The sequence below is a fragment of the Lepidochelys olivacea genome (assembly GCF_965140295.1).
Source record: "Lepidochelys olivacea isolate rLepOli2 genome assembly, chromosome: 3".
NCBI classification, from domain to species: domain Eukaryota; kingdom Metazoa; phylum Chordata; order Testudines; family Cheloniidae; genus Lepidochelys; species Lepidochelys olivacea.
In genome coordinates, this window is record NC_140413.1 from 119,906,010 (window position 1) to 119,928,809 (window position 22,800).

Here is a 22,800-nt window from a genome sequence, read left to right on the forward strand (position 1 = left end):
TAATGGGCTCAGTGATTTTTAAAAGCTCTTAGAACTTCATTACTATATGGGCATAAATCAAATACAGTTGGGAAAGTTGAGGACCAAGGATGGCACCATTAGGACTAATGAAACAAGCTGTGCAAAGGTCCTGATGTTTCAGGAGCAGGAATTATTTCCAGATATTGGCAAGATTCAGTACAGATGTGAATGAAGCAAACCGAAGCAAGGCGTGAGCTGCATCCATCAAGATGATGTGATTCCTAGGATTTGGGGCCAACTCTGACCCACTGTCCCTTTCCAGAAATCAGAACAGATTAACCCTTGCTGCCTCCTTCTGGATTTTTCCTCCTAGCAGTGGTGTACACATTTTTGTCATTTAGTCATTGAGCACATGTAGACAAGCCAGGCGCTAGAAAGAGTTTACATGACAGATTGTAGCCATCTAGGTGAAAAAACCAGGAAATGCCAAGTTAAGGCTAAGTTAAGATTTTCTTTCTAAATATTCTAGAGCTCTGTTTTTCCTTCTGGTGAATCTTTGTTTACAGCAATTACATTAAAGGATTTGATCCTGCAAGCCCTCCTCAGGTAGTACTCCCACTGAAGTCAGTAGGGGTCTTGATAATGGGGGGCATGGCAAATCAGATCCAAAGCTCATACATGGATTTGTATAGTTTCATCTACCAGATTTCTAAAACTAAATTAGTTGGGAAAATATTCTAATATCTCATGCAGTGAATATGTTCACCTGGTATTAAAGTTAAAAGGGTATCTGTAGGTTTACTTAAAAGGTACACTGTGAATGTATTCCATCACCAGCTTTGTATAATATATTCAGTTAAGTGGGCCATATATAACTGCTCATTCTCATTGGAATAGAACTCTTCACAGAATTCTCTCTCTCTCCTTGTAATTATAGTAAGAATGTAGCCACTTAACAAGGTGAAAGCGTGCCGGGGTGCAAATGCTCTCCATCCCTCATTGAGAACTCAGTATAAGTGTAGCTGCAGATGAAATGGGTGGCCTTGCAGAGTTACCTAATCTAGACAGACACACACTAAGCATGGACATACCTTTTCCTTGAAATAAATGGTTCAGTGGGGCCAGAGGAAGACATCTGCAGAATACCAGCTATGAAAGTGCAGGATGGAAGCAAAGAACTTCAATGTCCTTTCATACTGTACTTCGGAGATTGCTTTACCTATGTCATTTCTTCAAGAGCTGAAGTATATTGAAGTATATTCGACTCTCAGTGGTCATGTTTGAATGATGTGTAAAACCAAGGTCCTAACCACTTGTTAAACTTTCCTTTGCTATTTCACAAGATATGAGGTATTAACCACAGTGTCCTGTTCAAACTCTATTTTTGGTAACTGCTTTATTCTTAACTAAAGTTCCCTCTATATTTAACAAAGAATACAGTATTCTTTCCATAGAGTATTCCTCTCATCCTATCTTATAGGTTGTATAAGATTGCTGTGCACTGTTAACTGGCTGCCACGTTTCACCTCTAAGATGCATTTCAGTGGTAGATGAAATTATCCTGTTGTAGTATTTATATATCAGTTTGAGTTAGTAAAGTAATCTTTCAGGGTGAAAGTTGCTGTATAAATATTTGTATTGTGGTACTGATTATTTGATGAAGTTATGTCATTTTATGAACAGGGTACCAGTTACACTGATGTAAACTACAGACAATTAACTTTGCATCTCTGACCTATTATTTAAATTAAAGGTCCTTTGCCTAGATGATTTCCATTAATGTTGCTTTAGGCAGTGGACTAAATTCATAGTTCTAGATAAGATGGGGGGATAGTACAACACTGAATATACCAATCTCAGGGGATGCTCAGGAAGGCTGACATACTGAAATGCATAGTGTGTAAGCAGAGTAGCAGACTCATTTTAAAATAACTCTCTTCTCCTTGATGATTGCTGCTTCCCTAGTACATTGCTTGATATATCTAATATGTCTTTATTTTAAATCTGCCAGCTAATTCTGGTTCCCTACAAGGTCCACAGACTCCTCAGTCTACTGGTAGTAATTCCATGACAGAAGTGCCAGGCGACCTGAAGCCTCCAACACCAGCATCAACACCTCATGGACAGATGACGCCCATGCAGGGCGGCAGGTATTGAAAACTCAGTGCTTCATTTCACCTTTCTTACCCTTGCTACATAGAGTAGAAGAGTGTGCCATCAGGGTGTTGCTTGTATAAAGAAAAGCAGCATTTAGGGTTTTTGTTTGTTTGTTCTTTTCAAGGGCATCTTTGCATGGTCATTTTGCATCATAACATCTTGCTCTGCAACAGGTTGCAGCAACTATGGTTATCAGTGCTCTGCCTTCTATTCCCCTAATAATGTACATTTAGAAAAAAACAGAATTCCTGAGTTGATCGTCAATGCTTCAGTTGTCAATGATAACCTTAAAATTTGAGAACATGGAGATTTTTCGGAGTTGAAAGTGGGCTCATGATCATCTTTATAATGGTCCTTTCAATCATAAACTATGTACGTGCGCAGAGCAAGGACTAAAACCCTGGTCCTTCACCTCTAAACATACAGTCTCCTGCTCCTGAGCTAAAGGGAGAGTTCTGTTAGTTATCAACTAACTAGTAACGGCAGGAGGACCGTTCTGGTCTATAGAGAAGGATCCTTGTGGTTTTATTAAGCAGCAGTCAGCCAGCCAAGGGCAATGTCCTTGTGCACACACAGTGCCTTATCCTTCTACCACTAAAGTCTATGACAAAAAACTCTCAGCAGCATCAGTGGGAGCAGGACTGAGATCCAGACTATCCACAACAAAATCATTCACAACTTTGCTTAATTATAGTCTCTTGTCTTCAGTTGTAATTGGTGCACAAGTCTTCAAAGAGATCTGACTAGGTGGAGAGATAGAAGGGGTAGTAGCAAAACTTTTTTAATTACCTCTCATTCAAACAGTTTGATTAATTTTTTTCCTATTTGTAAAAATATTTTCCTTTGCCTTCAGAATAAATGTGGCAGTTCTCAGAGCAACTCAGTTTTTCAAGCCATGTTTATAAGGGCTTATAATAAAGCTAGCTGAAGCCACAAAGGTTACAGCCACTCCATAATATTGAATGGTATTGAGACGGTAAATCAAGTGCTGCTGTTTGTTCTTCCTCATAATATGAGAACAAGGGGACATTGAGTGAACTTGAAAGATAATTCTATTTAAAACTGATAAAGGAAATACCTTTTTGACACAATACATAATTAACATGTGAAACTTATTGCCTCAGAGTATTGAAGCAAACAGTTGATCTGGATTCCAAAAAGGTGAGGACTTTCATGTGACTAATGGCAATATGCACATTTACATTAGGTTGGATAAAAAAATCCCTCATGCTTAAGGAAAAAGCAGGGGTAGGAAGAAACTTTTCGTGTGGGCAGGTTATTCCATAATTGTCTATTATGGCATTTCTTATGCCTTTCTCTGAAGCATCTGGCGCTGGCTACTAGCAAAGACTGGATACTGCACTAGAAGGACCATAGTCTGGTCTGGTATCACAATTTCCCGCATGTGTTCCTATGACATTAATGCCTTCATTTTGTCTGTCCATTTAGAAACAGTGCTGTTAGTGTGCACGATCCCTTTTCTGATGTAAGTGATTCCGCATTCCCGAAGCGAAACTCCATGACGCCAAATGCACCATACCAGCAGGGGATGAACATGCCAGATATGATGGGAAGGATGCCCTATGAACCGAATAAGGACCCTTTTGGTGGGATAAGAAAAGGTACCTACTAAGTGGCAGTCTCAGTGTGTTCTTCCCTAGTTTCATCCAAGCAATGTATTTTGATTTGTCAATGTGTGCTTGGTGTGGCTCTTTTTGCATGCTCTCCCTGTCTCTTTGCATATCCTCCTATCCTTGCCATCAGCAACATCGTATCTCCATGGCAATAAAGGAAGTGTAACCACACCTCAGTCTTCTCTAGTCATTTTTCCGCCTCTCAAAGTTAAATTATATAAGTGTAGGCTTCAGGCTTCAACGGGATCCCAAAATGGTTGTTCAGGAATACTACACTGTACAGTTTGTGACTGGACTATACTATTAAGGATCAGCAAGTTAAATTAGTTGGGGCTAGGGTTTTTTAATGTTCTAGTAGCATCTTTGAATATAGTAAACTATATTACAACTTGGGATAGCATTTCTGATTGTTAGAGTAGGAAACTGGGAGTCAGAACTCGTAGGTGTTATCATGGTTCAACTGCAAATTCACTGTGCAGTCTTAAGCAAATCTCCTAACCTCTTTGCCTCAGGTTATGCATCTGTAAAATAGGTATACTTAACTGTGTAGCACACAGAAGTGTTGCAAGGTATAATTAATTAAGGTTTGTTAGGCATTTTGAGATCTTGTGGTGAAAGATGCCACGTAATTCAAAGATTAGTGTTTTAGAAAGTTAAAAATGAGAATAACACTAAAGCTAACTCAGTCCCTGGGTGCACTTCACTCAGGGTCTTTCTGTGAATTTTAAAGTATCTTAGGAAAGAATAATTTGAGCTGTTCTCCTACATGTTTGTGTATAGGAAAGGGAGAGGGTAGGAAGCAGTTCAGAGTTCGTAAGAGCAGAAAAGAGAAGAGCAGATGATGGAGGTTTAAGAGTATGAAGTGGCAGCTGAAGGACGAGGTAACAGAGAGGAAAAGGACAAAGAGCAGGGAGAGGAGGAGAAGTGGTGATGTACTGGTGTCAGTACTTTAAAAAAAGAGAGAGAAAGTGATACTGATGAGACCATTTGGAACAGCAGCTGGGTAGAGGCCTTATGTTTCCTTTAAATCCCTTGCCTTTTGCCCTGGCCCCTGGTACAGCAGAACTTCAGGGGAAGTACATCCTTTCCAACTTAAACTTATTTTGATTTCCACGGCCATCTTGAGATCAGGTTGGTTTACTGCACATACCCATTTATTTCACGTTTAGATTAGGTCACAAGTAAAAATTAGTTTTGTCATATCATCTCAAGCTTCTCGGAAAGATGATCACATGTGATTCAAATCTGTTCCCTCACTCAGCTCATTCTGCTGATGGTGTTTCTGCATTTATAAAAGAGTTTGGCAAGGTGGTGATTGCATACAAAATTTCGGGAACAATTCCAGGGCTTCCTGTAGCATTTTCAAATACCCTCTTATCATGCATATAACTCAATCTCTAGCTCCTGGAATTAATAGAACTGCTTCTTTGCTTCTTTATTATAAGGGTGCCTAGTTCTCTCACCTACTATTCTTTCCATTGCTTTAGTTACGAATCTGGCCTGTTCTAAGGCAGCAAGTGACAGGAAGTGGAAAGCTTTGTTCTTGGAGAAGTCCTGTTCTTCCTTTCCAAGACGAGCCTTTGCCTTCTTACCTTCACCCTCACCTCTGTTTTTTTATGTTAAATATCTCAAACTAGAGAGATGGGGCTACTTCCTTGAATCCTTTGTTACTAAATGATGTCACGGCTGGTGCTGACCAAGTCTCTTCTTGGACCCTTTAGAATTGTACCTGCCTTGGTCAGGGGGATACCTCCAGGATACAGGATCCTATGCACAGACATCAGCCCCATTTTGGGAAAGGGAAAGAAAACAGCCCTGTGGCTACAGGGTGCTAATTAAAGCCATGAGGCTAGAACATAAGGCTTTCTGATATTTAGAGATTTGAGTTTGAGTCAACATTGTTGGGCTAAGAAGAGCAACTATGAACAGAGTCCAGCTTGAGCCTTTAGCACACTGAGGAAGAAGAAAGCTTTCTACCTGATGGGTTTAATTCTCTAACATGAGGTTCCAAATCTGATTTTTTTCATTGGAAGTTATTTGATATTCTGACTACCTTGCTGTTCCATCTTATCGATAGTGCTGATTTATTTGCTTTCATCACTCTCCTAGAGCTTGTCAGACACCTAGTAATTCTGCGTGGCAGAGTTCGGGCTTCAGGCGTTTTTTCAAATGATGTCATTTAACAGACCTTGGAAGCTCATCTTTGAACACCAAAAATAAAATGTTTAATTTGCAGTTCTTCCGTTTTTACTTATTATTGCAGTGCCTGGAAGCAGTGAGCCCTTCATGGCCCCCGGACAAATGCCCAATAGTGGAATACAGGATATCTATAACCAGACTCCATCTGGAGCAATGTCCACCATGAGCATGAGCCAGCGGCAGCAGTTCTCTTATGGAAGTGGCTATGACAGGAGGTGAGTCAATCTTCAGCGAAGTTAGTGGAAATGATCCTGTCCTCTTCCCCTTTGCCCCATTGTCCTTCACTTCCTGCAGCTGCTTACTAAATCACTGGGAGTTAAGCCATGGGTAATGAGAGAGTCTAGCTTTTTGCAGAAATTAATAAGGAGAGAGTTGTCACACTTCAGGAGTCACTCGATCTACAGCTGATTAGCAAGTGGGTCTGCTTGACAGCTGCTTTTGGCAGGCTGTTGTGTTGTGCTGTGGCTTGCTAAAGTAGCACTTGTGTTAGTCCTCTTGCTCTGTTCATACCGAAATGGAAGATGTTGATTTTTTTATATAAAAAACAGAATATACATCTTCAAAATGTTTTCTTTGGTCTGCCGGAGACTAGAACTTCATCTGGAGCTTTCAGGGTCTGTACTATCTCTGTGCTGTAGGGACACTGCTCTTCAAGTGTTTGACCATAGTGATCCTCTGTACTGAATTTAGATCCCCAAAGGTCCAAATTTCAGTGAAGTGAAACCATTTTTTTCCCTTTTCCTTATCCTGGGAAAGTGTTGTTTTTTTTAAAATCCATAGAATCACTGATGTCTGATCATTGGGAGCAGGCAGAAAGGTTTGAGAGTGTTTCGGTATACTGAGTTTTGCAGTATGTTTTGCAAGCTAGAACTGTAGAAATTTTTTTCCCATCGTTACCATCAATTAGTTGTACAGTTTTGCTTCATTGCTAACATTTCCTGCTGGCAGCCAGATGTACAGTATTGGCCTCCTAAGTTAATAGTAGGCCAGTTTTCACAATCCTAGGCTGAAGCAGTAGGGGAAGAATAACACAACTGTCATCATTTTGTTCAACAAAAGCCACGTTGCTGTGTTGTCAGCCAGATTAAAGGTCCCAGCAGAAGGTTTTAGGCCAGAAGAATCCTTTCCATTAGGTTTTATTGATTTGGCGATTTTGGAGAATAAGTGCTTTTTACAGAATGAGGTTTCCTTTGTCATTTTTAGGTCGGATCATGGGCTGGGTCCTGAAGGCAGTATGGGACCACCTGGTCAGAGCAACATGGTGCCTTCAAACAGTGACCCAAGCATGTACTCTCCTAATCGTTACCCTGGCCAGCAGAGGTGAACATTGATTTCTCTGTTTATAATATCTGGATAATCCTAAATCCTAGCAGCTACTGATTGTGTGTAAACAGAATATTCAGTAGCTTGGTGTGTTATTTGTTTGTGTGTTGCTATAGAGATTTTTCCATTGGGTTTGTTTTTTGGGGTTGGGAGAGCTATTTTTTGTGTGTTTCCATAGAATTATAGATGTTAGAAAAGGAAATCACACAATTTGGTGCCAATACAGGATGTACACAATGTTATATTATCAAATTGTCCATTCTAGTTTTAAATTATTCAAACTCTGAGGGTTATACAAACTCTGAGGCTCAGGTGGTGGCCATTCTATAGTCTAAGTAACACTAACTCTTAAGGAGCATTTCCTGATATATAGCCTCCATTTTCCTTTGCCTAGTTTCATCTCATTACTCTGTTATATTACCTCAGACAACCCTAGACAATTCCTATCAGTTAAGTAGTTCTTTTGACATTGATTAGATAACCTCTCTGTCTGGCTTGATTTTCGGAGATATTCAACACCTACCACACCCACAGAAGTCAGTGAGAGTTGTGGATGTTCAGCACCTTGATAATCAGGCCTTGTTAGTTCTTTTAATTCTTTCTAAGAAGTCAAATTCTCCAGCTCTTTCATCTTTTTGCTCCTTTTTCCTGAATTGCCCTTAAACGTATTCTGGTGTCCAGAACTGCGCTCAAAATTCTAAGTGTGGTCTCTTTCGTATTGTATGCAAAGGGACTGCTAACATTTTGGTCTGTGACAGGGTGGTTTTGTGTACACTACCCAAACTGAAATTGATATTTGTTGTGTTACCGTATCACACTGCAAGCTCAAATCCAATTTGCTATCCACCATCAGCACCAGGTATTTATCATCCTTACTGCTTTCCATGTATTTCCCTTCAAGTGATTTTCTGTTTCATTTTTTTTAAAAATTAATTAAAAGTATGCCCAGTTAAGCACTCAAAAAATCAGGAATTGCCACAGGTAAGTTTGTAAGTGCAACCTTAACTCTGTACTTGATGACACAGTATTTCATTAACTGCTATATTATTCCTCAAAAAAGAACAATATGTCATCATTGAAGCCATATGTAAATTGCAGGTTTTAAAAAAATTACATCATCATCATGGGTAAGTGTTGGGATTTCATAGGATAGGCACTGCTGCAATATTTCCAACAGTAGGGAGGCAGAAGTGGTAATTCCACCACATGGTGCTGGACATTGAGGCCTGTTTCACTCCACGCTCAGTTCCAGCCCCAGCCACTGTGGCTGCTTCCTGATTGGCCAGCCAGTGGGGACATGAGGTGGCAATGACAATACACAGCAGTTAGAAGCCCCGCCTTGGCCCACCCCACAGTAGTCACCACCAGGAGTGGGAGCTGAGACTGGGACCAAGATCTACTGCTTCGAGCACAAGCAGGTGTGTGAGAGAGCCCAGCCCTGGCAGGGGATTGGGTTCAGACTGGAATCCATCACCATCAAACCCCCTCACACGGCAGGGCCCTCTTCACACACACACACAACCCAATCCCACTGCCAGGTCAGGGCCCCCTTCAACACCTTTGGTTCCCTGCTGAGCAAGCCCCCTTACCTTCTGCTCATGCTCCAAGTAGTGGATTTTGGTCTCAGTTCCTATGGTGTCTCACCCAGGCCTGCCAGAGGCTGCTGTGGGGCGGGCCAGGGCTCCTAATCAAAGCACATTGTCAGCACCACTGACAATCTCTCCATTGGTTGGCTGGACAGGATGCAGCAACGTCAGCCTGAGCCAGATGTCTGGCACCATGTGGTCACACCCACACACATGGTCTACCTCAAGCAGCCGAATTAGCCCAGTCCTGTGATTTTTCCAATATCCCTTGAGCATCTCTGCTTCTGCCTCCCCACTGTTGGAAAAATCACAGTATTGGACTAATTTCACAATTTCCTTGCAGTCTGTGAAATTGTAATTTACACAGGGCCTTAGTCATCCTACATTTTTTTATTAAAACCTCCAGCGCATAAGTGTAGCATCTTGAAATATTTTTCATAGTTTTGTACTTAAACTCATTTTGTGCCACTATGGTCCAGTGAAAATGACAAATTCAGTTTAAACCAATTTTTAAAATATTTTTTTATATTCAGTAGAGTCTTTAATGTTCCATAAAGTGGGTTTCTTGATGAGACCCACTTTTTAAAACTCTTTAGAATTTGAACACACCCTCTTTGCGCTGTAGGTCAGATATTTTATTTACTAGAATATATATCCTGCTTCACTCTGTTACAACTATATTGCTTTATACTCTGTGTAGTAATTCCTTCGGGTACATCCTTGCGGCTGACTTCCACCAATAGTCTTAATGCTGAATTAGTGCAATACCTGAGAGCTCCTGACTGTTGGAATCCAAGGAATTTAATTGGTTTTGTGCAGGTCGGGGGGTTGTTAAGTCCTTAATTTTCCTCTCATTGACATCTTTGTAGGGGTCAAACAACTTTGGCAAGATGCCCAAAAAGGTGTCACCATCCATTCTAAAAATTAAATTACTATCACTGTGCTAAGAGTCTTGGTATGGAAATTAGGTGGTATGGTAAAACAAATGTTTCGTGGTGGTGGCCATCTTTAAGGTGTAGAATCATCAGAGCAATTTCATTTTTCCAGTGGCTTGGAAGTTCCAACAGTACTAAGTGCTGATTTGAATGCATCATTCTAGGCATGAACCATATGGGCAGCAGTATCCAGGGCAAGGACCTCCTTCAGGACAACCACCGTATGGAGGACATCAACCTGGAATGTATCCACAGCAGCAGGTAAAAGAGGTGGAATCATTTATATTCATGACATTTATTTTATAAATATCAACCCCCCAAAAATATACTTTATAATATGAAATTAAAACAAATTCTTAAAATGCATGTAGTTTTCGTACAGGTGAGCAACATAGTGTGGGCCAAAATCAGGGCCCATTTTAGCAGTGGATGTGCGATAACAAGGCCATGTACTAGTTAGGTTGAAGGGTATAATTTAAAGTTGCAATTCTGTGGTGTGGAGTCCGTGACAGGTGAAAGCCCCAGGCACAGTAAGCAGGCAGATCAAAACAATGCGATTCATAGGCTGATAATATTGCACACCCAGCTTGCAGAGACAAATAGGAAAGCTGCTGACTGGAAGAGCAGAAAGCACTCCTGTCAGGCAGGCAACTGAAACCAAGGAAGTCTGGCAGGAAGAGAAAGACCCAAGCCTCCTGGTTGCTAAGGCTGGCATAGAGTGTCACACAGATAATCCAAGACTATCATAAAACCTGCATGTGAGAGAATCATGTACTTTGAATATATAGCAGATGATATATTCCAATATATTACTAACATTGAAAAAATATTTTAAACATTCAAACATTTGAGCCTTTCTGTAATATATAAAATATACAGAATATGCTGGAAAATATGGGTACTGTTTCTAGACATAGGTTTTGTAAAATGTATTGATAATATGTGTGCAAACCCTTGCCCCATTAAAGTCATTGGCAGAAATCCCATTGACTTCAATGGGGCCAGGATTTCACCCTATGTATGATAAAGCAGTTGGTATTCTCTCTGTAATTATGGCTGGTGCTAGGTTGCTAGAATAAGACAGATTTTCAAACATGCCAGGATTCCCCAAAAATAAATTTATCTTCCTGAAATTTCACATAAAACATCTCAGTGTGGGGCAGAGGTTTTCTAGGAAGTTCAGTAAAGATCAGAAGTGAAGCTCTAAAGTTGCAGGGTTTTGAAAATGTATCTAAAATTCACTTTTGAAATGTTATACTTCTCTTTTTTCTCTCATACTATCTCCAAAATGTCGTGGTCAAGAAACTCCACATTTGTTTGTTGGTCTTGCTGAGGAGCAGCATTTTTAGTAATTTGGGGTGATTTAGTGGAGAAATTACAAAGATCAATAACAAAAATAGCATGTGACACCCCACACTACGGTATCCAGGAAATGAGCTAACGAGATTCTCATGAAAGATGGGAACTCCCTAAACTTTGCAAAAATATATAGTCAAACTAACATTATTAAGAAACTATAAAATCTCATTTCCTATTCTTGGTATCCATTTCCAGTAATGTCTTAATAATGTATTATTTTGACCTTTTTGTATATTTTGTCACGTATTAGGGGGACAAAGTTAAGGTTAGGCTGGTGGTGTGACGTAGGGTTGGGTGGGAGTTAATGGCTGAATTATCATAGTGGGACCCTCCTTTAAAGGTGCCATTGACATGCTGTCTTTTTGTCCCACTATACCCCTTTTACATCTATATCTTCCGTCTGAGTTAACTGACTGTCTGAGATCCCAATCCAGCAAACACATCCAGGTTTAACTTTAATCATGTCAGAAATCCCATTGAAGTGGGATTACTCGCATGTTTTAAATTAAGTATGTGCACAAGTGTTGCAGGATCAGGGTCTAAGTGGATTTATGCATAACCATTTGAAATTGTGGTGCAACTCAGACAATTTTTTACATGATGCCCGTTTTTCTGTGTCTTGCATTAGAGTTCATGTCACAGACCCAGTATATTACGTAGATGTGTAGGACCTAAAGCCGACCATGGACCCTTTGTTTCTGAAATAGCTTGACAGCTCACTGGCAAATTAAAACTTTCATGCAACTCAGTGGTTAGGATTTTCAATGCACCAAAGTGAGAAAATGAGAATTAATGGTTCCCACAGCAATTCTAACTGACCCACATTGCATGCATATAGAATTTTATATGATGTTAACTTTAGTACATTAGTATACATTGTGCAATGTGACTGAGTTAAGGTTTCTGTGGGAGCCATAACTTTGAGTTTACCATATAGATCATATATTCAAAAACTGCACATTTGATTCACATTTTTTGCCTCATGACATTCAGTGTGGCTTGAACTGTGAAGCAAACTCCCTCAGGAACTGAAGACCATTACAAACCTCTCCGCCTTCCACTCAAAGTGAAAGGCGCAGTTCTTCACCCTGCCTTCTGTAACATAAACACAGAGCAGCATGTACATTTTAAAACAAAATATCAGCCCCTGTCAAAACAAAACACTACATTGTGCTCACAGTTCTCCCCCTTCAGAGGGAGGATGAGAGACAGAAAGAACCACACATGACAGATGTTAGTCATGTCACTTAATGTACTCCTGGAAGGTGTTCAGATACTATGATGATGAGCACCATATAAGCACCTATCTAGAACAAAATAGAATGTTTGAATTTAACTGCTGGAATAATCACACATGAAATGTGATTAGGGAATTTAGGGAGAGGGATTCATCTTCTTGGCAGGGATGCGTGGAGGTTTTGGAACACCAGACATAACTGAGATGTGTGTTTCTCCCACCAGTCAGCCTGTTTTGCCTGACTTATACTCTGTTTCAAACTCCAGCGTCCTGGATACATACTTGAAGAAGCATCGTGCTTTGGGATGTTAGAAGACTTTCAAAACTTGTCCTCCAAGAAGACTAAGTCTGTGACAAGTTTGAAACTTTAAAAAGACTTTTTTTTTGTAGTTCGAAAATAAAAAAACTGAAAAAATACCTTAGCTGGTGAAGATAATTTCTTTTTCATGCCTAGATGTGTCCTAAGTGAGCAATATAATTTTACCAAACTTGCAAAAAATTCACCCCTGGATTGAGAGCTAACATGAGAAATTTTATCCAGTGATAATTTTTTTTAAATATAAGTTTTTATAAGCACATCAAAGTCGGGTCTTAATATGCAAGCTGGCTCAATCATAACCATAGCATTGCTAGCTTGACTCTATAAGCAGCATTCTCTGCAGTCCTAAGGATTTTTGATTTTTAAAATGAGCTTTCTGCCAGTTCATATACATTTTGTATGATAGGAAAAGACAGAAAACTTTTGTTTAAAAAATAATTATAAAACTACTATTTTACCACCTCCTGTGTAACGTGTTCATTCTGAAATGTTGCCTTTATATTAGTGTCATGGAATCTAAGGATGCCAGTCACTTTTTTAAATTACATATTAAATATCACTCCTGACTGTCAATATGATTGAGCTTCTTTCTCCAAAACATTCTTTTTCAGAACTATAAACGTCATATGGATGGCATGTATGGGCCTCCAGCAAAACGCCATGAAGGGGATATGTATAACATGCAGTATGGCAATCAGCAGCAAGAAATGTATAACCAGTACAGTAACACTTACTCTGGACCAGACAGGAGGCCTATCCAGGGACAGTATCCATATCCTTATAACAGGGAGAGGATGCAAGGCCCCGGACAAATCCAGCAGCATGGAATACCCCCGCAGATGATTGGTGGCCCCATGCAGTCATCATCCACCAGCGAAGGTCCTCAGCAGAACATGTGGCCAACACGAAATGATATGCCTTACCCTTACCAGAACAGGCAAGGCCCTGGAGGCCCTGCACAGGCTCCACCCTATCCAGGGATGAACCGCACTGATGATATGATGGTACCTGACCAGAGGATAAACCATGAGAGTCAGTGGCCTTCTCATGTCAACCAACGTCAGCCTTCTTACATGTCATCCTCAGCCTCCATGCAGCCTATCACTCGACCTCCTCAGTCATCCTACCAGACACCACCCTCAATGCCAAACCACATCTCTAGGGCTCCAAGTCCAGCATCCTTCCAGCGCTCTTTAGAGAACCGTATGTCTCCAAGCAAGTCTCCTTTCCTACCCTCTATGAAGATGCAGAAGGTTATACCCACAGTTCCAGTGTCACAAGTCACAGGACCTCCGCCCCAGCCACCACCAATTAGGCGAGAAATTACTTTTCCTCCAGGCTCTGTAGAAGCATCGCAACCAGTCTTAAAACCAAGACGAAAGATTACCTCAAAAGATATTGGTGAGCATCAAACAAAGGTCTAAATACAGAAATAGAAGTAAAGAATCTAGGTTAACTCAGCTAAATGTAAAGTGATTTTATCTGTTAAAATATAATAGCACCAAAAAAATTGTACAGAATGGGTGGTCATCCCACGGGTCATATACAGCTCAGCAAATGCTACATGGGACATCAGTAGCTGGGAACAAAAGGAGCATGGAATGTTGAGCCCTGTAGTCTCCACAGGTCTCTCTTTGTGTTAAAAAATTAAGGCAGTTTAGGCTCTCAAATTCTATGCGTTAGCTGCTACCCTAAAGCACCTACGCAATGGTCAGTACAACCATCAGCTGAGCAAAGTTTGTTCTTGTGGCACAGAAAGCATACCAAAGCACCGATGAAGTGAGCTATTGCTCATGAAAGCTTATGCTCAGATAAATTTGTTAGTCTCTAAGGTGCCACAAGTACTCCTTTTCTTTTTGTTGGTGCATTGTTTACTTACATTCACACACCTTCATTAAATGACCTTTTGTTTTTTGATGGCAAGTCTTATATCCAGCCAGGATAAGAATTTCCCTGCCACTCTAATGGTAAGGCTTTGTGTTATTGGTGGAGATGGGTTTTCTGTGGCTGAGGGGCGAATGCACTTAAAGGTATCTCCTAGGTATCATGTAGGAATGTGCTCTTGGAGGTGATATTTGGGGGGAAGGTGGAAACATGTTAGTGTGAAATCATAATGGTAAGATTCAAGAGGCCATTCTGACTTGGCATGCTGTGTAACTGTATGTCCAGTGTAGGGATATTAGTGTAAGATCCTCAGTGAGTTGAGTCATGCACTATATATTTATCGCAGTTGGGACTTCTTTAACATTTGGATAGACCCGGGTTGCATCTCATTGACGAGCATGGAAAATATTCTTAAAAATCACTCAAATAATCTAAGAGAGACTGTTTTTTAAATTAAAGAATTATTTTAAACTTTCTGGGGGAGATTATGTTTTATAGCATCAACTATGATTTAGTGCTCGTTCCCATAATATTTACTCTTGTACAATTGAAAGTTTATTATTTTTCTCCACATTATTCCCAAATATTTTCCTATTTTGACTGAACCCATTACTACACTTCACTCGTTCAAGTTCCCATTTCTGTTCATGTCCTTTCTGACTTGTTCTGTTCTGTCCTTTCCTCTTCCTCATACTGATGGTAGATGACATATGTGAAGCCCTCTTAGTTGCAGCTTCCATCATATCAGTCTCCTCAGCCAAGTTCCTGAGTTAGAACCAGCATAGCAGTCACTGAGACACCTGGCTGTTTTCATTGCTTTTGATACTTTCACTGTATGATCTCTGCAGTGTGTTATACTAATTAAATACATCTCTGAGTGATAAAGATACACTCAGCATTCCTTCCAGCTGCCACCCCAACACAGAAGTAAAGGGCAGAAACAAAATGATCACTGTACTCTTTGTTTTGTTTAACTTGTTTTATAGATTTTTTTCAACTATTCAAACATTAGTAAAAGCATCTCACCATGAGGAAAGGCAAGAAAAACTGCCAGTTTCAAGTACTCACTAGAAACAAGGCTCACATCTGTTCTGCCAGAAAGGCAAAAGAAGAACTGGACCACATGGTGGAAGCAGTGATGCTCAGTGCCATAATTTAGAACCTGAACACACCCTGTTTAGCAGACTACCTTGTTTGTATTCTCTAAAGTCAGCATGTCAGAAGGCTCCCTTGAAAGTCCACCGACTCTCCGCTAGAAAGCACTGCTTCTAATATTTTTTTCTTCTCTCATTCTCCAGTAACTCCTGAGGCCTGGCGAGTGATGATGTCTCTTAAATCTGGCCTTTTGGCTGAAAGTACCTGGGCTCTAGACACTATTAATATTCTTCTGTATGATGACAGCACTGTTGCTACTTTCAACCTTTCGCAGGTAGGTGAGATGGCACTTTACCTCTCAACCTGATAAGATCAAAAATTCAAATTGAGGGACACAGAAAAATGATTGCGTGAGTCCATTAAAATTAATTATCATTAGCATAAATTAAAAACGTAAATTAAAAGATTCCATAACCTCAATTTTGCTGATTGAACATCAATGAACTACAAGAGGAACCCAGGCTAGTGTGGGATGGGGTAGATTATAAACTTAAAATGAGGAATATCTCTTGTGAAAATGGACAGTTAAGGTATAGGAGCATTTCAGCATTGGGAGAAGGCAACGTCCATGAATACATACTCATTTGAGGTATTCGTTGGGTCAGGTACATTAAAACAAACATTGGCTGTTAGCACCAGGCATATCAGGATACTGGGTTTTTTTTAAACTGGACGTTTTTACAGAATGAGGAATTATGTTTTCACAAAAGGTGTCAGATCGATAATGCTGCTAAAACCAAAATCCACTATTTATCTACAAGACATGTATAACACAGGATCTAATGGTATAAGCTTCTCCTACACTACCTTCCAGTGTTTCTCAGCCCTGTTCTAGTAATCAAGATAGCAGATACTATGGTGATGAGTATGGTTTAAGAACCTATGCTATGTAGAATAGAGTTTCTATTACTTTTCGTTACTTTGACCCATTTAATCCTTCACTTTTTTGATGCGGTTCTGTGCCAGTTTGGTGGCAATTTTTAATATAGTCTATTAGAACTGGGTCTAAAACCTCCAATTTATTTCACACAAAACACTGTACAGCCATCAGTTATGATTTTTTGGGTATTATTGTCTTGGGCTTGATTTGAACTGCTGATCAAGATTCCATATGATGTTTGGTTTCAGAGTAGCAGCCGTGTTAGTCTGTATTCACAAAAAAGAAAAGGAGTACTTGTGGCACCTTAGAGACTAACAGATTTAATTGAGCATAAGCTTCCAATGAAGTGAGCTGTAGCTCACGAAAGCTTGTGTTCAAATAAATTTGTTAGTCTCTAAGGTGCCACAAGTACTCCTTTTCTTCATATGATGTTTGGAAATTTCTGCAGTTATTAAATGTAGGTTTTTATTTGGGGTGGGGTTTTTTTTTTTAATATTTAAGGGTTTGGAAGTCTTAAGAGAACCATAGAATATGAACATATTTGTCCTGTCAATAAAATAAAACTACTGTAGAAAAATAGAAATTGGATGTAAGATGGGACATTTTCACTGAATAGTTATTATCAGGGATCCTAGTTTTCCATGACAGAAAAAAACAACATTCTCCAATAAAAATACATAAAAATCCATGCTTTTCCACGATTAAAGTTGAACGCTGAACTTTAGTTTCCCAAGCCACAATATATATAGGTATCAGATGAATACAATGTTTTATTGATATATTTGCAATTAAGTAAGTTTGAAGCCTACCAGTACCATTAATCATTATAATCAATTTAATAGAATTGCAATTTGTATTTCTTATGTATACCAAATACTTCTGTGTCTGTATTCTATATTTTGGGGAAATAGGGTTTTTTTTAAATGCACAAAAACACTGGAATAATCCAGTCACAGTGCATTGTTTCTTTACTGTTGTTGATGGCCCCACTGTTTGAGGCTCTTGTTTTCCTTTTTTGTCATTCAGTTTATGTTTAACACTTTCCATGTATTCTACAATTCGAATGTAATCTACAGCCTTGCTGCATACAGTACAGAACAACACATTATCATCAGCATGAAATTTGTCCTTGCCAAACTCAGTGAGATGATCCTTAGGGGTGATTTTTAAAGTTTTTGGCATCTTTTTGTAACTTTAATTACATCTGAAGGCTGAAATGAAATTTGAGCTGCATTAAAACACAAACCCCTATACACCATTGAGTAACCTGAATACACCGGAAGCAGTTTATTGGAGTATGTTAATTTTAAGCATATTCAAAAATCAACCACAAGAGAGGGAAGTTGCGTGCATTGAATAAGGGACACTGGTATTTCAGTAAAATTTAGTGAGTAGTTAATACATGTTTTTATTTTTTCACTAAACGTAAAAACTAAAGATTCTCTGTAAAAATGCAAATTCCATGTTTTTCTGTGGCAAATGGATTTCTAGGATCCCTGATTATTATTCCATAGTTAATAAGAACAATTAATAGGCAGACGTTTGGGACTGAATGTAGTAACAGTAATTCATCTTTGACACAAAGCCACTGAGGGTGAACCAGAATCAGGAATCCAAGTGTTGGCCTCCAGTAGTACAATAATTACACATAAATCCAGGTTTAAACACATAGGAAAACTACTTTTGAGGATACCTTACGGTATAGAGAACTGCCTGCCGGTAACAGCTTTCAAATATGCATGGACATAATGAAAACTATTCTGCTATATACATCATACAGGGGGGGAGAGTATCAACTCCTAGAATCAGCATTGCCAGAATCCCACATATTGGAAAGTTGGTTTAGAGACAGTAGGTCAGGTCCTTAACGTATGTAGATCATCTTAGCTCATGTGAAGTCAGAGGAGCTATGACAGTTTACACCAATTCAGGAGTGGTCAGAAGGAAAGAAGAATTTCCCTTTGTAAATGTTTGTCATTCAAGGCTTGGCAGTCAGTAGTTTGTAGGATGTGTGAAAATGTTCATAGAAATATGTATGCAGTGTTGTTGTAGCCAGGTTGGTCCCAGGATATTAGAGAAGCAAGGTGGGTGAGATAGTATCTTTTATTGAACCAACTTCTGTTGGTGAGAGAGACAAGCTTTCAAGTTTACACAGAGCTCTTCTTCAGGTCTGGAAACTAACTCAGTGTGTCACTGCTAAATACAAGGTGGAACAGATTGTTTAGCATCATTTGAATATGCTCATTGCTACTAACAAATTCCGTGCAGTCTAAAATGTTCATCTGAGTTTTTGACTTGTGTTTTATTTTTTCTCTCTCCAGTTATCTGGATTTCTTGAGCTTTTGGTAGAATATTTCAGAAAATGCCTGATTGACATTTTTGGAATCCTTATGGAATATGAAGTGGGAGATCCAGGTCACAAAGCACTTGATCACAACACAGTCAAGAAGGATGACAGCCAGTCCATAGCAGTGGATACTGGAAAAGAGGAGGAAAATGATGAATGTATTGACTACTTTGAGGAAGAGGAGGAGGAAGAGTGGGAGGAGGAAGATGAAATAGAAAAAACAGAAGGAGAAGAAAAGAGCACTGTTTTTGCCACTCCCAGTGCCATTGCTGATCCAAGTGAGAGGCCAAAACAAGCCAGTAAATTTGACAAGCTGCCAATAAAGATTGTAAAGAAAAATAATCTATTTGTTGTTGACAGATCTGACAAACTGGGGCGTGTTCAGGAATTCAACAGTGGGCTTCTCCACTGGCAGCTTGGTGGGGGTGATACAACTGAACACATCCAGACTCACTTTGAGAGCAAGATGGAGATTCCTCCACGAAGGAGGGCCCCTCCGGCCTTGAACTCTCCAAGCAAAAAGAAGGATCTAGAGGGGAAAGGTGAACCCGAAGAACTACAGGAAAAAAGTATAACAGCTACCATCGATGATGTCCTGTCAGCTCGACCAGGAGCATTGCCCGAAGACTCAAACCCTGGTTCCCAGACAGAGAGCAGTAAATTTCCCTTTGGAATCCATCAAGCCAAAAGCCACCGGAATATTAAACTGCTAGAAGATGAGCCAAGGAGTCGGGATGAGACTCCTCTATGCACCATAACTCATTGGCAAGACTCCTTGGCTAAACGCTGCATCTGTGTGTCAAATATTGTCCGTAGCTTGTCTTTTGTGCCTGGCAATGACGCCGAAATGTCCAAACATCCAGGCTTGGTGCTGATCCTGGGAAAGTTGATCCTCCTTCACCATGAGCATCCGGAAAGAAAGCGAGCGCCGCAGACATATGAGAAAGAGGAAGAGGAGGACAAAGGGGTGGCCTGCAGCAAGGATGAGTGGTGGTGGGACTGCCTCGAGGTCTTGAGGGATAATACATTGGTCACATTAGCCAACATTTCTGGGCAGCTAGACTTGTCTGCTTATACAGAAAGCATCTGTTTGCCAATTTTGGATGGCTTGCTGCACTGGATGGTGTGCCCATCTGCAGAGGCACAGGATCCTTTTCCAACCGTGGGGCCCAACTCAGTCCTATCGCCTCAAAGACTTGTGCTGGAGACCCTGTGTAAGCTCAGTATCCAGGACAATAATGTGGACCTTATCTTGGCCACTCCCCCATTCAGTCGTCAGGAGAAACTCTACGCTACTTTAGTTAGGTACGTTGGGGACCGCAAAAACCCAGTCTGCCGAGAAATGTCCATGGCTCTCTTATCGAACCTTGCCCAGGGGGACGTGTTAGCAGCAAGGGCAATAGCTGTGCAGAAGGGAAGCATTGGAAATTTGATAAGTTTCTTGGAGGATGGGGTCACTATGGCCCAGTACCAACAGAGCCAGCATAACCTCATGCACATGCAGCCTCCACCTCTGGAGCCACCTAGCGTAGACATGATGTGCAGGGCAGCCAAGGCCTTGCTAGCCATGGCTAGAGTGGACGAGAACCGCTCAGAGTTCCTTTTGCATGAGGGTCGTTTGCTGGATATCTCAATATCTGCTGTCCTGAACTCTATGGTTGCATCTGTCATCTGTGATGTACTTTTTCAGATTGGGCAGTTATGACATAAGTGAGAAGCCAAGCATGTGTGAGTGGAGATTAGAGGGTCACATATAACTGGCTGTTTTCTGTTCTTGTTTATCCAGCGTAGGAAGAAGGAAAAAAAAAGAATCTTTGCTCCTCTGCCCCATTCACTATTTACCAATTGGGAATTAAAGAAATTATTAATTTGAACAGTTATGAAATTAATATTTGCTGTCTATGTGTATAAGTACATCTTTTTATTTTATTTTTTTTTAACCAAAGTTGCTGTCTAGTACATTCAAAGGTCACACTTTTTTTCCATAGATTATCCTTTTCAATGTTCTTTTCCATGTTTGTATTACATATTTTTTGGGAAGCGAACTAGTGACTTTAAAAAAATTGTGGCAAACCATTATATGATGGGGGAAAAGAAATCTCACCACTTTGAAATGAAAAGGTGAAAAAAAAAACCAACATACCAAGTTCCTGTGTGTTTTATTTTTTCAAAAAAAGGAAAAATAAAAATAATCTATACACCATCACCCAAAGCTCTGTGCAATAGAAAATTCTAGTGATGTAGGTGTAGGGGATCACCGAGGGTGTCAGTCAGTAGTCAAAATACAAAATGATATTGGTTTCTCAACAGGAGAAATGGTTACATTAGGCTAGGAGCAAAACAAAAAAAAATGTTTTTAAAGTTTAAAAGATTTTAAACACAAACCTGACGACGATAAACGTAAATTGCTTCCTCACCAGAACTGTCTTGTCTGCATCTGTTGTTTGACCTTCCACAATGACAGTTCTTCACAATTCCTTTAATCATTTTTTTAAATATTTTTTTTATTGCCTAAGGGCCGTGATGTATATAGAAGTTGTACATTAAACATGCCCTCATCTTTTTTTTTAAGTACAAAGTTTTTAGTTTCTTTTCCATGATGTGGTAACTCCAAAGTGACAGTAGAATTTTTTTTTCCTTTCATTTGGGCCATATCTCCAAAAAAACCCGAGGGTAATGTACAAGTTTCTGTATGTATAAAGTCATGCTCTATTTCGGGAGAGCAGCCGATCACAATTTGCTTTATAAATCAAGGTGTGGAAATGGTTACGTATGGATTGATTTAAGAAAATGGTTACCAGTCTACAGACAAAAAAAATATATACAGAAAAAAAGGAAGAAACACAGCTTCAAAGATTTTTCAGTGATGAGAATCCGCATTTGTATTTCAAGATAATGTAGTTTAAAAAGGAAAAAAAACTTGATGTAAATTCCTCCTTTTCCTCTGGCTTAATGAATATCATTTATTCAGTATAAAATCTTTATATGTTCCACATGTTAAGAATAAATGTACATTAAATCTTGTTAAGCACTGTGATGGGTGTTCTTGAATAATGTTCTAGTTTCAATGTAGTGTACCAAAAAACAAACCAGGTACAAGAAACTGCAATAATAGTTATTCTCTGCCCCCCACACCCTTATGATTATGACTTTTAAAAAGATATTAATCTGTAATATTAATCAAGTGATACAGTAATTTACTCTCCTTTTGGAAGACTCTTTTCTGAGATTACAGAGAATAGATACCAGTTATTACTTATAAAAGGTGATCTTAAAAGGAGAAGATGTGATTAGCTGGTGGATAGTGCTGATTCAGCAGGTATCCACTCCACTTGCTACAGTCAGGGATCATAAAAAGAATATTAGAAAAAGTGACACACAAGATTTTTGTTAAAGCCCGAACCAACTTGAAGAAATGGATCTGTACTAACTACCTGTAATTCTTTCTTCTGGGTAAAGGCACAATGCACCAAGTGATATGGGCATTCACAGTAAACACACACATGCTCCTTGATATTCTATATGTTATTGCATGCTTACAACACTCATGGCATCTCGCTCTGAGAGGTGCTGAGCTCCTGGAACTCCCATTCAAGTGGATCAGGCTTTAATACAGCATATCCTTTCTTACAACTGATGGGAGATGGCCATTTGAATTTCAGGATTTATCTGGTTTCAGATACATTGACTCTCTCCCATCCACCACTCACCTGGTAATCAGCTTGTTGCTGAATATTGTTTATATTATTCATTGTTGAATATTCAACCGAAATATTTTTGCTGTTTCATCTTGGAACATTGACTTTGTTAATGTGATCATAAAA

At 39.6% G+C, this 22,800-nt stretch overlaps 1 protein-coding gene across 13 annotated transcripts in view; it reads left to right on the top strand.

Annotated features, from left to right (window-relative positions):
• The window catches only part of ARID1B (AT-rich interaction domain 1B), a 415,499-nt gene extending 393,549 nt beyond the window's left edge, over nt 1–21,950 (top strand). For 6 of the 13 annotated variants that reach the window (XM_084622874.1, XM_084622885.1, XM_084622880.1 and 3 more), the window contains 8 exons: nt 1,973–2,111; nt 3,568–3,740; nt 6,016–6,166; nt 7,155–7,271; nt 9,960–10,056; nt 13,322–14,111; nt 15,893–16,023; nt 18,951–21,949. In XM_084622874.1, the coding sequence (XP_084479000.1) occupies nt 1,973–2,111; nt 3,568–3,740; nt 6,016–6,166; nt 7,155–7,271; nt 9,960–10,056; nt 13,322–14,111; nt 15,893–16,023; nt 18,951–20,681 (3,329 nt within the window). In that variant the 3' untranslated portion in view covers nt 20,682–21,949. Of the gene's footprint in view, nt 1–1,972; nt 2,112–3,567; nt 3,741–6,015; nt 6,167–7,154; nt 7,272–9,959; nt 10,057–13,321; nt 14,112–15,892; nt 16,024–18,950 lie in introns of all 13 variants that reach the window. The other 7 variants (XM_084622881.1, XM_084622875.1, XM_084622876.1 and 4 more) reach the window with 3 other exon arrangements.
• Nucleotides 21,951–22,800: the final 850 nt, after the last annotated feature.